We start from the raw sequence: 16,673 nt of genomic DNA on the forward strand, positions 1-16,673 counted from the left end.
TTAGGAAATGTCTTTTTTGGGAGAAACTTGAGCAAAGAGTCTGTTACAATGTCACCTCCCCTCCTTGGGAAAACAATCCTAACTTTTATTGAAGAGAAGAGGGTATGGGCTGGCGATGGTCATAAAGATTGGGCAGTGATGGCATCTTCTAGAACCTAGAGGAGCTTTCTCCCACATTCCCTCTCCAACTGGTCATGGCAATCCTCCCTGTGGGTGACAGATTTTCCGGCCACATACAGGTGCAGAGTGAGCGGGCGGCCTGGTTTGGGTAGGAAGCCAACTTCCTGCCTGTGGGGTGGCTACCAATACGGTTTTAGAATCAGATAGACCTAGAGTTTGACCCTTGCCTCTCTTTCTAGTTCTGGGCAGTTACTTTTCCAAACCGAGTTTCTTCTTCTGTAACCTGCTGGTAGTAAACATTCTTCTACTTAAAGCTTTGTGAGCAGTAAAACAAGAGAAGTCCACACACAGTGCCAAGCCCGGTGCCTGGCATTTAGTAGTGGCTCAAAAATGTAGGCTTTGATTTTTATTTTGTTACAGACCTATCTAGGTGTCTGCCCCCAGAGTCAGCTTTTTTTAGCTGGACTTTTTTTTTTTTTTAAATAGCTTATCTTCTTTGTACCCTTGGGATTCTCAAAGTAGGATTTTTCCCCACTGATTTCCATGCAGTGCCTGTGTGAGAGGTGATGGGCAGGAGGCCAGGGAGGTGGGAAGGCTAGCCCTCCCTGCCAGCATTTGTGGGATACAGGAAGTTCCCCAAGCTCTGTCAGCTTTTTCTGTAGCAAATCAAAATATCAAAATGTATTGCCCTTTCTCTAAATCCTCTTTTCCATTTAGGCGAGAGATAGGTTTGCTTTATTCCACTAGGATTAGGTGTTCCAACTAATGGCTGCTTCTCCCTCAGAGATCCTTCTTTCAGAGTAGGAGAGAGAGCAGTTGTCTCTCACCCGCTCTGCAGACAGCGTGTCTCCACACATGAACGGTGGCAGTGTGGTATCTTGCCTGCACCCATTTTTGGATTTTCAAAACACTGTTTTTTTCTCCCCTGATTAGTAAAAATCTCCTAAGGAGTGTGATCGCTGAGGGACGCTGCTGCAGGTGACAGTCTGTGCTTGGGCAGTGTGTTCGCAGGCATGTACAAATGTAAGAAATTACTGGGTAGTGTGCATTCAAGATTTGTTGTACTTCCATTTAGGGGAAAAAAATTTGAACTTTTAAAGTGTGCCGGGGGGCACCTGGGTGGCTCAGTGGGTTAAAGCCTCTGCCTTCGGCTCAGGTCATGATCCCAGGTCCTGGGATTGAGCCCCACATCATCCCTGCTGAGCAGAGCCTACTTTCCTTCCTCTCTCTCTGCCTGCCTCTCTGTCTACTTGTCATTTCTGCCTGTCAAATCTTAAAAAAAAATAAAATAAAAACATAAAGTGTGCCAGAAGTGAGGCCTTACCCTACTCTAAAGGGCTGTTTTGGGGGGCATCTGCCACTGGGGGTGCTCGTCTCTGAAAGGTCCATCACTATTATTTCAGGGCTGTTGTAGACTTCCAGCCAGCCGCAAACCACGTGAGGACAGGGGAGCCTCCTGCCCAGGTGGGCTGTAAGGCTGTGTCTTTGTTGGAAAGATTTAAGAACAAAAACAGATCCCCACTGAAAGTTGGTCTTCCCTCATGAGGCTAAATCCACCAGTGGTAATTTATACTCTTCCTGCGAGAGCGGACGGTTCCCCCATCTCTTCCACCTGTTCCTTGGGTACTCCGGCTTGTAGCCTCAGCAGTGGTGGGAGTTAGTGTGTCAGCGACCATGTTTTCAGTAATTTGGCGGGAAGAGTTTGTTGGGAGAATTTCTGAGAATGATAGAAGCACAGGAGTACTGAGGGTCTCATGTAAGTTAATCTCCCGATATAGCGAACAGGGTTTGATAATTTTCATTTGAAGGAAATCTATGACACCAAGATCTATAATGTATTTCTAGAGCAATTTTGGTTATGATAGGTGCTACTTTTTTTTTTTTTGAAGGTTTTATTATGTATTTATTTGGCAGATAGAGAGAGAACAAGTAGGCAGAGCAGCAGGCAGAGGTGGAGGGAGAAGCAGACTCCCCTCTGAGCAGGGAGCCCTTCATGGGACTCGATCTCAGGACCCTGGGATCATGACCTGAGCTGAAGGCAGACGCTTAGCTGACTGAGCCACCCAGGTACCCCTGGGTGCTACACTTAAAAAAAAAAAATTAACATATAATGTATTATTGGCCCCAGGGGTACAGGTCTGTGAATTTCCAGGTTTACACACTTCACAGCACTCACCATAGCACATACCCTCCCCAATAGGGTGCTATACTTTTATTAACATTTTCTACTTTGTCCGAGGAAATCATAGTCCATATTCTTATATTATCTTTTTGGATAAACTTTAAAATTTGCATATATACAGCAAAGGGTACAAATCTTAATGGACAGCTTGATATATGTGCTAGTTTCCTATGGCTGCTGTAATAAATCACCACTGTGAGTGGCTTAAAACAACCCCAGTTCATTGTCCTATGGTCCTGGAGATCCGAAGTGCTAAAATCAAGGTGTCCGCAGGGCTGGGTTCCTTCTGGAAATTCTAGAGGAGAGGCTATTGGCTAGGCTTTTTTTGGGAAGATATTATTTATTTATTTGATAGAGATCACAAGTAGGCAGAGAGGCAGGCAGAGAGAGAGCGGGAAGCAGGGTCCCAGCTGGGCAGAGAGCCCGACATGGGGCTTGATCCCAGGACCCTGAGATCATGACCTGAGCCGAAGGCAGAGACTCAACCCACTACCACCCAGGCCCCTTGCTAGGCTTTTCTAACTTCTAGAGGCTGCCTGCGTTCCTTGACTCGGGGTTCCAGCTGGCAGCTTCAAAGCCAACAGTGTAGCATTTTCCAGTCTCTGTCTCTTCCTGGCTCCAGCCCTTCTTCCTCCTGCCAATAAGGGCCCCCTGGATAATCCAGGGTCATTTGGCCATGTTAAGACCCTTAACTTAATCCCATCTGCAAAGTTCCTTTTTCTGGGTAAGGCCACATGTGCCCAGGTCTCAGGCCTTAGGATATGGCCATTGCTGGGGGGCCACCCATTATTCTGACGGTCACAACACACTTTTACAAGTGAACCTACACGTGTAGCCACCACCCAGCTTAGTATATAGGGTATTACCCAAATTCCAGAGATTCTTTTCTTGATGATGCAGAAATTCTTCAAGAATTTTGCAATATCACAGGCCACTGACTGAGGAGTATGGATTTTCATTTTCTAGAACTATAAATTCTCACAAAATATCTGAACCTAGGTTGATGGGATACTTATTCATTGACTTATTAAAGATTTCTTTGTTTTTATTGGAGAGAGAGTGCACACAAGCAGGGGGAGAGGCAGAGGCAGAGAGCAAATCCTCAAACAGACCCCCAGCTGAGCATGGAGCCCTGACGTGGGGTTCAATCTCATGACCTTGAGATTGTCATGTAGGCCCAAACCAAGGGTTAGATACTTAACTGACTAAGCCACCCAGTCGCCCCATAAAAAGAAACCTTGAATGGTTTTATCCAGGATATTTCTCTAATTCATAAACACATCTGTAAATGCAGACCAGGAGCTTTGGCAGTTTCGAGCTTCGGTTGGACTCTGGTGGGTGGATGCGTAGACCCCACTGGGCATCCTATAGACTTGACCCCAAGAGTGCTGGAATCACTTGATCTACATGCACTGATTCAAATATCGGTGTTTGTTTCAGGAACGTCATCAGCTGCAGCTCCAGCTCCTGGAGCATGAAACGGAAATGTCAGTGGAAATAATGGACTCTGACAAGGAAAGGTAAGACAGATGCCCTTTACCGCGTAATGGACTTGGGTGGTGGACATGCTGCATTTCCGTGGGCTCAGCAGGTCCTCGAATTTTCCTTTCCTTGGTCATCACCATTGCAGACTCTTATGTGTCAAACATCAGGGCTGAGAGCTTCTTCCCTGGGGCTAGTTTCTCTGGGCACTCACAGCCACATCTTGCAACCCATGACTGGTTGTTAGAGCAGAGAAGCACCCTGCAGGCTCTCTCAGGTGCAAAAGTTCAGTTTCTAAATGTTCTCCATGACCTTCAACTCCACAGGATGCACCTTGTTGATGAGAACACACATCATCTGTGACTAAATACCACTGCAATGGAAACTATTTTTAAAATGCCTTTTTGTGTGTGTCCAGACATTGTTTACTCAAACCTGGCCTTGTGCCCTGTCTGTGGGCATATAAAAATCTGCATCAAAAATGAGGGGGTGGTAGTGCACGGTCTCCCCTGGAAATCAGAAGGCAGAGAGGCTGTGCACCGCCCTCTGCTGAAAGAAAGCGAGGTTGGGATGATTCCAGCAGTTTGAACCAGCTGCTTAACTTTGCAGCTTTGCTAAGATTCCTTACTTATCTGCAAAGTGAGAATTCCTTTTAAAGGGGAGGGAGTGACGGTGAGTGCCGGTCTCATGGGGTCATTAACTGTGAGGGAGCTGGGGCCTGCCACGTGGTTTGTGCTGCAAAATGTCTGTTACCCTTCCTCTCTGCAACTTCGGACTTCGCAGTCTTCTGTAGACTGTAACGTAGCCTGGCAGACAGGGGAGGGGTAAGCTGACCGCCAGACCCCATGTCCCCGGCTCCATTCCAGCGGCCCCCAAGCCCTGAAGAGGCTGTCTGCTGCTCCTTTGGTCTCACCGAACTGAGCAAAGGCCGAGGGTGGTTTGTGCTGTTCTAAGACAAAATGTCAAGTGTCTTAGGACACGGCCCCGTTTGTTTTGATGCAGAGAAGGTCTTTCACCGTGTTTCCCAGTTTTTCAGAATAAATGATGTGTAGACAACCGGAGTTCCAGATTTCCCAGGACTCGGCCCCTTGATTTCAGATAGCGGGTCGTGGTTGGAGACTCCCGCCACCTCTGTTTTCCAAATCAAGGCATTCGACTTGTATAATGTATAGTGTACAGTATTAACCCCCAGACAGAGAGCCCCCCATTCTGTATGTGGTACCCCCCAAATTCCGTTTCAGACCCTGGAAAGTAGTGTTGCTGTCATTCTACAAGGTGAACCTTGCAAGAGGGAACATGAGTAAAAGTCCCGTGCTCCTCCCAGGGTGGGTGGTTGGCAGGTAGTGAGCCCCCCGGGAGACTCACAGAGTAGGAGGCATGTGTGGCGGAGCCGCCCTTCCTGTTCCGGGAGAGGCTCCCTTCCACCACGACCCTCCGCGCTGGTGGGGCTGCTCTGGTTGAGGGCCCGGCGCCTCACTCTGCTCCCTGTGTCAGGTATCAGCAGCTGGAGGAGGCATCGGCCAGCCTCCGGGAGCGGATCCGGCACCTGGACGACATGGTGCATTGTCAGCAGAAGAAGGTCAAGCAGATGGTTGAGGAGGTAAGCCCCTGTGAGAGGTCACGGACCAGGACGGCTGCCTGTCGTGGGGACCCGTCAGCCCTGGAGCTGGCTCTGCCTCTCAGCTCAGTTCGCTGTGGCTCCCGAGTGGAGGTCCTCAGGCCGCTGTCTTCATGGCCCAGAGGGAGATTTCCTCACCTGTGCCACCTCCGCCCACCCCCGGGGGGCGGGGGGACTGGTGATCATCCCTCTAATCAGATCAAAGTGTCACAATTAAGAAGGCCTGGAAGCGCATTTTATAAGCTCACTGGCCTTCAGAGGGCTGCGATTCCCCAGGGGCGGGCCTACAGCTCAGGGGAGCCCCCGGTGTGACAAGGAACGTTTCCTTCAGCTCAGGTCTCTGCATGTCCTTGCACCTGGCTGCCTCTCTCCCAGGGACCACGCCTTCCTCAGTGGACAGGTGTCTTTCCTTCCTCAGTGGACAGGTGTCTCCTTGTCCCCTGCTCCCTGGCTCCTCCTTCCTCTCCCTTCTTCCCTCATTCTCTTCTCCACCCTTAGTCTCTCCGTCTGTCTGTGGGACACCCGACCAAGTTACATGTTTACTGTGTGCCGGACATAGCTTACTTGTCCGTTTTTCTAAATGGAAAAAAACAGGTAAGTTGAACATTTATATTTCTGCCAGAGGGAAAAAAGTTCTTTCACTTGTGTTACTGTAATCCGTCTCTCTTTCCCGTGGTGCTCAGTAGGAGAAATCCACGCTGTAGTACAGTGAGTCACATATTCTTGTATCTTTCTTGTTCAATTAATACATCGGATAGAAAAAAAGGAACAGTTAGTCCTAACAACGTTATAAATTCCCTAGAGGTCTAACTTTCTATCGTGCATTGAGAGGGCTCTAATTTAATTACACGTTTGGTTGGCCGTGGAAAAACTGAAAAAAAAAACACTTTCCTTATATTAAGCACTGCTCTGAAAAGTTACCTGTTCACGAATGATTGAAATTAAAAGCATGCCTGCTGATAAATTACACACGTAGCAGACAAAGAGAGGATTAAAATATGCCTATTAATCTCTAAAATGTTGGCGATATTAGTGGAGCGAGGTTAAGGTCAGGGGACTGTGAGGTTGGGGAGGGATACGTTATTTTCTTGTCGGATAAACATACACATTAGGTGAAATCCGTTGCCTAAATAAGAAATGCAGTCATACTGTGTTGACTCCCGTGAGTCTTACACTGGCGCATCTCTGAGTGTCAGAGAGCAGAACAGAAGAACGAGGAGACCCTCTGCACTCCCACTGCACACCTGGCGGGAACCACAGGGATGGGTGGGTCCTGTCCAGTTAGCAACACCAGCTACACATCAGGAGAGTGTTTGCCCAGGAAAAGCCTTGCTTGGTCATGCTTCGTTAGCACCTCAGGCGGTGACGGCTCTCAGATCGTAGCTTTTTGGCTTCTGAATCTCACCCATAGGAACTCTGGCCAAGGCTGTCCCTGTTTCCCCATGTGCCTTCGACCACGGAGACCTGCATTTCTTCCAGCTCACCACAGCGAGGTGGTGTGCCCTGTTCTTAGATTTTATCATAGAGCCTCGTACCGCTTGGCTTCTGTTTCGGTTATTATCTGTTGGGGTTGAAGATTGGTTCCTAAGTCAGAGATCCTTCTTCCAAAGACACTTTCAAGTGGTTTAGGAGTCTCTGGTTTCTAATTTCTGGAATAAAACAGAGAAACCCATTTGAGGGGAGCCAAGGGAAATTGATATATGAAAATAGAGAAGCATATAAAGATCACTGTCCATGCCTGCCTTTTCTACCTATGATGCACTGTCTCCCAAACAAGCTTCTCTAAGTCTGGCCAATGGGGTCTGGAAGACACAGTCACCAGAATGAAACCGCAGGCTGAAAGGTGGGGTGGCTCCGTCATCAGACTGAGCACCACTCCCAGCTGGGTTTCCACAGTGCATGGGGACCGGAAAGAAAAGAGCGACTTTCTATTCTAAGTTTTAGCAACTACCTAAAACAGTAGTAAAAAGTAAGATGTTTTCCCAGAATACCATGTTAACTTATGCCACAAAAGGATGGTTTACACTTTCATTTGCTGCAGCCTATGGTGCGAGGATTTTTTTTTTTTTAAAGTTGCAAACATTGAAAAGGGGCATCGACCAATAAACACATTTGGAAGAGCAGAGTCAGGTTGGAAAGGAGTTGAGAGCTCTAGTGATTTAGGGAGCCCCTGAAGTACTTGGCCAAGAGATGGCTAAGGAGAGGCGTGAGAGCTGAGTTCACGTCTCAGAATGCTTTTTTTTTTTTTTTTTAAGAATTTATTTATTTATTTGACAGAGATCACAAGTAGGCAGAGAGGCAGGCAGAGAGAGAGAGAGAGTGGAGGAAGCAGGCTTCCTGCTGAGCAGAGAGCCCAATGCGGGAATCGATCTCAGGACCCTGGGATTATGACCTGAGCCGAAGGCAGAAGCTTTAACCCACTGAGCCACCCAGGCTCCCCAGAGATTTTATTATTATTATTTTTTTAAGATTTCATTTATTTATTTGTAAGAGAGAGAGAGCACTAGCAGAGGCAGAGGGAGAAGCAGGCACCCTGCCAAATGAGCAGCCTGATGTGGGACTTGATCCCAGGATGCTGAGATCATGACCCAAGCCAAAGGCAGCCACTTAACTGACTGAGCCATCCAGGCGTCTCTGCTTTCTTGTTTAGCGTTGCGAGGCAAGGCCAGGCCACAAACCCTGAGTGGCACTTGCAAAGAGGCAAATTTCAGCTTTTCATTTCACATGAAGAAAACATTTCTAATATCGGCTCCCCTGGGAAGGTAGTCCTCCCTCACACGTACACTCCTTAGGACCTGCGCTAGAAGCTCTTTATAGAAAGTCTGCATTACTGTCTACTGGGCTGTGCGATCTTGGCCTTATCATTCCTTTGCATAAGCAGCACAATTAGCAGATTGAAAACGTCTGACTTGAGAACTTCATTTTTATCTGTGACCTTCCATGATCCCGATATTGGGACAAACTTGACCTAGAAATAGAGGCAGACTTTCTGTGTGGCAGATGTTAGGGACAGTCTTGCTTCCCACACAAGAAGTCTGAAAGCTCACGTGCATGGAGTGTCACATCTCCCAAAGGTGGGGATCCAGTCTGCACCCACTGCTGGCATCATTTTCGCCATAACGTCTATGAAGAAACTTTGTTTACTGAAATGATGGGCTGCTTTTTTCAGTTCAAAACTGAAAAAGGGTGTTACTGAGGTTCTTGGGATCCTTAAATGTTAACCCCTGTATTTCCTTCCACTTTTAGTAGGACATAGTTTCTTAATAATAATACAATGAATGAAAACCAGCCGGCCTCCGTTTTGCAGTCATTGGCCCAATAAGGCCTTGACTTTCAGTGTGCAGGATGGGCTAACCGCGGGTCATTGCAGGATGGGCCCTTCTCAGTGAGGGGTTGGTATACCTTTTATGAGGTTGAGTTTGAAGCATAGTGTCTTTTTTTTTTTTTAAAGATTTTATTTATTTATTTATTTGACAGACAGAGATCATAAGTAGGCAGAGAAGCAGGCAGAGAGAAGAGGAAGCAGGCTCCCTGCTGAGCAGAGAGCCCTATGCGGTGCTCGATCCCAGGACCCTGGGACCATGACCTGAGCCGAAAGCAGAGGCTTTGACCCACTGAGCCACCCAGGTGCCCCGAAGCATAGTGTCTTATGTGATGTGTGGGACCAGACCCACCGCAGGCTAGATCTTTCTAGCAAATTACATCTCCTTTTGTGATGAATGTCAGGGATTGGTTAACTCCCTCCCATCACTAATTCTTCTAACTGGTTGTGGCTCTGACAACAACAACAACAAAAACAACAACCAAAAGAACAAACAACCCCAAAACAAAACAAAAAACAACAAAATGAGCCCATATATGCCCCTTTTATACTTTTAAGGGCTTGCCACAAAATATAGAGGGACTGAAAATAGCACCTGTGGGGAAATGCACTGGTCTGTGGATTCACCAGATAAGCACCAGCACTTTCTCTGTGCCCGGGACAGGTGTGGTCCTGCCCTTCTGGATCTTACCATCTCATGGGACCTGCCTTCCAGACTCCTCGCTTCCTTCTTCTGTTGCAAAGTCTGGTTGGGATTGGCGGTCCTTTGTCTTGAGTCAGGCTGCATTCTTAGTTTACCTTACAGGGAATCCAGAAATGGGGAGGAGCAAAAGTCTGGGCGGAGCCTGATGCCAGATTCCTGCCTCCCCGCCCCGCCCCCTCCACCCCCTCTGCCCCCACCCCCACCCCCGCAGGTCATTCACACCTCTTCACCTGCTCTCAGGCCAGGCAGTCCCCTGCCAAACAAAGCAGATTTCCTGCCAAGGAGAAAATTACCTGGAGGAGAAAACAAATTCCTATCTGCTCTCTAAAAGGGGGGACATCTCACATTTTTGCCAATAGGCAGTGATATTATTCAGCTGACTACACGGTCATTTCATAGAGAGCTCCTTGACCTCCTCCCTCTTCAGCGTTAGGAATGCTTCCAGTTGACCACCTCCTCCTTCTCGCTTCTCATTGCGGTCTCCGTGGGCAAAGAGGTTCTTTCAGCGGCATGTCTCTCGCTGGGTGTCCTTTCAGTGGCAGAGGAAACCGTTCTGGCTTTAGACTTTTCTTTTGCAGAAAGCCCTTCCATTTCCACTTGTCCCCCTCTGTGATTTAGATGTTTGATGAGTGCAAAGGCGGAAGGAGTGGATTTTCCTATTAGTGCTTCTCCATCCAGGCTGCATGTTCGACTCACTCGGGGATCTCTGAAACATACCAGGCCTGGCAGATCGCAGTGGGAGGAGGGCCCTGGGCAGGGCAGGGGTTAGGGTTTTTTTGTTTGTGTGTTTTTTTAAGCTGCACAAGATTCCAGTATGCAGCCAGGATGGAGAAGCAGTGCTTGGAATCTCTAGAGCTGCGGCTTGGGTCCTCACGCGGGGTCTCTATGTGCTCATATGTTCAGCCCACCTCTCTCACAAGCTGCTGTCCCTGAGCTGGAAAGCTGTCGGTGAACTGGGACTGGAGTGGTTATGGCACCAGGAAAGAGAAACAGGGAGACCACTGAGCAAGGACCATGAGCAGGGACGCAGAGAGCTGGTCCCAGTGTGTGACTGTGTGGTCTTCTCAGGGGATCTAGCACTTGCTGCCAGCCCCATCGGGAGAGGGTGCTTTCACAGCCCATGCTTCCTGCCATATTGGACGGTGGTATCCAGATACAAAACCTCCCAGAGGCTCCCCAGATGCATCTAGAGAGATGTCCTCAAAGTGGTAGGTGGCACACACTTGTGAAATAACTAGACTTAAGGGCACAAAATCTAGTCCGCCTAGTGGCCTTGGAAGCTGAGAACCTGCCACTGACAAAGAGACCAGCAGTGGTTCTCAGGGACCCCCTTCCCTCATGCTTATGGGTATGGGTGTCAGATCTTGCCATGGTTTAAATTCCTTCTGTCTATCCACAAGACAGAAACATACCAGGCCTGGCAGATCGCAGTGGGAGGAGGGCGCTCACTTGGGCCCACTGTACCTATTTACTTATTTATTTAAGAGAGAGAGGGAAAGGGCAAGCATAAGCAGGGGGAATGACAGGCAGGAGCCTGATGTGGGTTTCGATCCCAGGACCCTGAGATCATGACCTAAGCTGAAGGCACAGGCTTAACCGACTGAGCCACCCAGGCACCCCCCACCGTACCTCTGTAGAAAGAGAACACAGGACCTTGTTGAATTGATAGCTGCTTCTCAGGTGCAAAATGAAGCAGAACAGTTTGGCAATTCCTAGGAAATGAACTTGAATGTATTTAATTTTCATCCTTTTGGGTTTTTTGTTTGCTTTTTGTTTTGTTTTGTTTTTGGTTGGTTTGTTTGTTTTGAGAGCCATTTACATAATGCAGCAGTTTTGGGGGAGAAACAGCCCAGATTGGAGAGAACAGATGAGGAGTAACTTTCCCGAGAGTTGTGGTTTGGGTTTCTGGTTTCTGGCTCTTCTTGAGCCAGTCAGCAAAGCAGGTCTTCTCTTCTCCTTTTTTAAGTTCCTAGAACCTACCCCCTCAACCCTGAATTTGCAGGCACCCCCTGCATTAGACACCTAGGAGAAGTGCAGTTAGAGACCTTGAAGGGTACACAGTGAGAGGCGGCAGAGACGACGGACATGAGCAAGGACTTGAGAATCAGACCTGCGTTGATTAGCTGGGGAAGCTTCATAAAGTTGGTTTTCTTGTTTGTAAGATGGGGCTAATAACACTATCCATCCAAGAGGATATTTTTGGCAAGAGTTAAATGAGATGATGCACATAAAATACTTACAGCATATTCCTCAGAGCATAGGAAGTACCCAATAAACACAAGCTGCTACTATTATCATTACGGGTGGATGGGATCCTGCTGTGTCAAGTTAAAGGAATTAAAAACAAAAGTAGCTGAGTTGCTTTCTTGACAGACACACACACAGCTGTCCTTCTCTGCTTTGGGAGTCTTAGGAGCCAAATGGAATCTTTGGTAATGCTACTCTCTTTTTTAAAAGATTTTATTTATTTATTTGACAGAGATTACAAGTAGGCAGAGAGACAGGCAGAAAGTGTGTGTGGTGGGGAGCCAGGCTCCCCACTGAGCAGAGAGCCCGATGTGGGGCTCGATCCCTGGGCCCTGGGATCATGACCTGAGCTGAAGGCAGAGGCTTAACCCACTGAGCCACCCAGGGCCCCTTCTCTCTTCTCTCCTATGCTCCTTGCTCTGTTCCATCTCAGCTGCCAGTCTCTTGAGTGGAGTATTTACACACAATACAACTAAAACCTTTTTTACATTTTCTCCATTCCAAGAATATTCCATTTTGAACAGAGCACCCGTTTGTTAGTTCTTAGGTCGTTTTAAAACTACTGTGTATTGTGCTGAAATGTACCGCACAAAAGGACATTTCTGCCCAGTTCCCTGTGTTTAGGTGATTCAGAGCATCCCTGATAGTGTAACCAATGGGGGGTAGGGGAACGGAGCCAGAGCACTGAGCCCACAACCCTAATCCACTCAATTCCCCTGTTTCCAGATCATGTCACACGAGCTCTTCTCCAGATTTAGTCTCCGGTTCTTTGGAAGATGATAAAATGGTAGCCTGGGTTGGACGCAATTCCTTTTACTGTTCGAGATTAGAAGAACACTTGTCCTCTGCTGGGAAGAGGTGGCATGTCTCTCTGTGAGAAGCCGATGAACGAAACGGAAGGACATGCTGTGGAAAGGAAACTTTGACCACGTAGGGCTTTCATTTGTGAAAACACCACACACCCTCACTGCCACTTGTCCAACCTCACGCTGCAGACTCCTGAGAACTCAAGGGATATTTTTAGAAGCTTGGGTTCCTAGATCTCAAACAAAGAGCTGCTGTGAAAAATAATACTAAAAAATAATTCAGGAACTGCCAGGTGGAGGCTGGTGCTAAGATCTTGGAAAAGGAAGCCTCCCTTCTGGAAAGCTGCTGAGGACACCTGCTAAGGAGGGGACGCAGGCTTGAAGAACTCAAGTGCTCCGGGAAGGAAGTGTTCCCCACCAGATCACCCCCACATAACACGGAAGCGGCCAAGTATCCGTGGGGTTTGGTTATATTTGCATGTGGGAAGTGGCCCTCAGGTGTCCTCTTGGAATGGAGATCCAAAGCGCTAGTCAATGTAGCATTCTCTTTGTTGAGGCCGGGTTTGGTTTGCTTTGTATCTCCATGGGTGTTCTGCCCATATAGACTGTTCAGCTAACTTTGTGGAAAGGAGAGGTCTGTCTGAAGGAAAGAGAAATGTATTTGGTCGAAATATATTGAAGCGAAATATGCTCCATGCCTGCTTCATTTTTATAGAGATCTTCTTGAGGCAAGCCACAGGGCCTGGTCAGTCATGAAAACTTTACAGTGTTACTAAAGACTGGTAGAGGTAGCAGCGGCAGCTGTGGTGGTGGTAATGCGTGGGTTACCCTGATGAGCTGGCAGCCTGGGCTGAGGGAGTGGCTTCATTAGGGGACAGGATGTTACTTAGGCGCTGGATGGGTCCCCGCCCCCACTTCCCGTGGCAGAGTGGGCAGGTAAAATGGTTTCTGTCAGTATTTATCTTTGGTCTCTCATTCAGGTGCTTCTGCCCCATGATAGCAAGTAGGCAGTGGATGGCAAAGGAAGCCTGGGATTCTTAAGGCTACAGTTTTGTCCCTTGGCTCCTCACATCCCCGCCCAAAGGAGGAGTTACTCAGATGTTTGAAGCAGAATTTACTTAGAGTAAATAAAAACATGACAGTTTAAAATGTTCATATTTGACATATTAGTCACTTCTTTATTTTAAAATCTTAGACACCTTATCTAAAATGTGATGTTTTAAGAAGGTATCAGAAAACTCACCGTGTGTGTGAAGCTTTTCTTTCCCTATCTGTTATGGAAATATTGCAGGTTTCTTTTATGACACCTGCTGATTAATATATTCAGGATATAAACCATCCTTTTAAGGGACGAAGTCTTTTCTTTGTAATTGTCACTGACTTCACCTTCTCTTTGTTGAGTTTGTTTGCGATTGGCTGTGAAATATTTCTTGGAGACCTGGGTGCCTATGTTCTACCCGTAGAGTTTGTGAGGTTGCACTCATGTTCAAGTCACTATCAGCTACTGAAAGTTTCTCATGCCTCTTGGCCATGTGTCTAGACCTAACATTCCCACATTCATCCTCGTATGGGGCATATGAATAGCATAGTTTTTTGGGGTGGGGGGGCACAGAAAACTGAAACTTAGACTCTTGAATAATAAGTAGCTGGCAGTCTCTCAGCAAATGATGATGGTGTTGGGGCCACAATAAGATCTTTGGCTCCAAAGGCAGTGTTCCCTCTTTGCTTCTCATTTTTGTGTATTTTTTTAATTTGAAAAAAAAAATTGCAATATGAAAAATGATAGAGAGTAGTAAAAAAAAAAAGACACAGGTACTCTCCTCTAGAAGTGCCAAAATGTTAACATCTTGGCATATTTCAGATTTTTTCCAAGTAAAATAAAAAAGTAGAAGGAGGTTCTTTTTATTCCTCTGGTCTTTTCCCTTCTTCCCCACTCCCTCCCTCTTCAAAAGCCATTTGGTCTCCATCTAGGCCACGTTTTGGTGTTTTTACAGCATACGTATGTACCTATTATCAGTGTTTAGCCTCATGTATGTGTTTAAAAATGTATGTCCATCTTTGTTTATAATCTCCAAGTAAGTAGATTTTATTGTATATAGTATTCAACTTACTCTTTTCCCCAGTTTTGTTTTTGTTTTTGGTGGTGTTGCCTATGGAGCTACACTATTTATTTTAATGGATCTCTAATATTTCATTGAATTAATGTAACGTTATGTGTCCTATTGACAGATGTTTGACTTGTTTCCAGATTTTTGTTCTTTTACAAACAATGCCAAGCAGTCTCCTTGCTTCTGTTGTTGGGGAACGTGGCTGGAGGAGGACCTGCTTGGGCCTTGGGTCAGCACAGTTTCCCCTTCATTAGATACTGCCCAGTTGGTCTCCGGAGGGGGCGCCCACTTCCACCCACCGGGAGTGTGGATTTCCCCACATCCTCACCACCTCTTGGCGCTGTTGGACCATAATTTTAGCTGGCTGTGAAATAGTACCTCTTTGTTTTGATTGTAATTTGCTCCAGCCGGATTACTGCTCATGGCTCCGGGTGCCTCTGAGCATCCTTTCATCAGTGTGTTGACCATTCAGTCTTCCTCCCCTTTCATGAGCTGGCTGTTTCTATCTCTTGTGCACTTTCCCATATGGTGATCACTTCTGCTGCTGAATTGTCGGGACTCTGCATACTGCAATACTGATCATTTGTCACAGTGTTTCTTCGCCCAGCCAATGTGTTTCTTTGTTTATGGTATCTTGTGTAAGGCACACATTTTACATAAACTGGCTAATGCTTTGGTGCTGTGTCTTGGGTCTTGTTTGTTTGCCATCTATCTATCTATGTATATATAGTATATATATAATGTATATATACATCCTCATGTATATATACATATATATACATTTTTAATTAACATATAATGTATTATAAACCCCAGGGGTACAGGTCTGTGAATTGCCAGGTTTACACACTTCACAGCACTCACCATAGCACATACCCTCCCCAGTGTCCATAACCCCACCACGCTCTCCCTACCCTCCCTCCTCCGGCAACCCTCAGTTTGTTTTGTGAGATTGAGTCTCTTATGGTTTGTCTTTCTCCCAATCCCATTTTGTTTCATTTTTTCCTTCACTACCCCCCAAACCCCCCATGTTGCGTCTCAACTTCCTTGTATCAGGGAGATCATATGATAATTGTCCTTTTCTGATTGAGTTATTTCACTTAGCATAATGCTCTGTAGTTCTATCCATGTCGTCACAAATGGCAAGTTTTCATTTCTTTTGATGGCTGCATAATAGTCTATTGTTTGTATGTGTGTGTGTGTGTGTGTGTGTGTATAGATCACATCTTCTTTATCCATTCATCTGTGCCATCAGGATATCTTTGTGATCATTTTAGAGTTTTGTTTTTCGTCTTTATGGTTTAGTTACAACCCCTACCACACTCATAGCCTTTATCTTCTCTTACTCTTTTCCTCCATACACTTACATCCTAGAATAGATATACTGCATTTCTCTGTTTCGCTTACTTGTTTGTTGTCTGCTTGCCCCCACTAGAATGTAAGCTCCACAAGGGCAGTGGCTTTTCTCTGTTTTGCTCTTGGCTAGACTCCTAACATCTGGAACAGTCACTGGTGTATAGTAGGTGTTCAATGAATGTTTGATGAACAAATAAAGAATAATCCATGTGGAATTTATTTCTCTGTATATACTGTAAACAAGTTTGCATTTTTCTTTTTGTGCGTGTGTTATTTTTGTTTGTTTTTGGGGGGTTTGGTATTTGGTTTTGTTTTGCTTTTTTTCTGCTCATGGAAAGCTTGTTTGTCTAATAGCATTTAGCCAATATTCCTTCCTTGCCCCATTGAGTTTTTCACAGCCCCTTTATCAAGATGGAGTTGTTCCCCTTGACTGTCTTTCAATACTCCTGTTCTCCTGCCCTGATGGGTCCATCAAAACTCATTTCAGAAACATCTTCTATGAACAAAATGCAAAAATAGACATCAAGTTCTTGCCCTCAAAGGACTTTCTGGTTGATACTAAAACTTGCTAGAACTCGAGGTAAACTATGACGAGTATTAAGCAGGGGTTTGAGCTGCTTGCTGGGGACAGGGAAGCGGGAGACAGGAGTGATTAAGTTCACAGGCTTTGAGAAAACTGAATCTGGTTTTGCATCATGCTCCTCTCTTCCCTAGGCTTTCTGTCTTGAG

The 16,673-nt window shown here is 46.4% G+C and overlaps 1 protein-coding gene across 3 annotated transcripts in view; it reads left to right on the top strand.

Moving 5' to 3' along the window:
• The window catches only part of MYZAP (myocardial zonula adherens protein), a 90,135-nt gene that overhangs the window by 40,363 nt on the left and 33,099 nt on the right, over window positions 1–16,673 (top strand). For 2 of the 3 annotated variants that reach the window (XM_059180618.1, XM_059180619.1), the window contains exons 9-10: window positions 3,743–3,822; window positions 5,279–5,384. In XM_059180618.1, the coding sequence (XP_059036601.1) occupies window positions 3,743–3,822; window positions 5,279–5,384 (186 nt within the window). Of the gene's footprint in view, window positions 1–3,742; window positions 3,823–5,278; window positions 5,385–12,400; window positions 16,174–16,673 lie in introns of those variants that run through there. The other variant, XM_059180620.1, reaches the window with a different exon arrangement.

The sequence above is a fragment of the Mustela lutreola genome, chromosome 7 (assembly GCF_030435805.1).
Source record: "Mustela lutreola isolate mMusLut2 chromosome 7, mMusLut2.pri, whole genome shotgun sequence".
NCBI lineage: Eukaryota > Metazoa > Chordata > Mammalia > Carnivora > Mustelidae > Mustela > Mustela lutreola.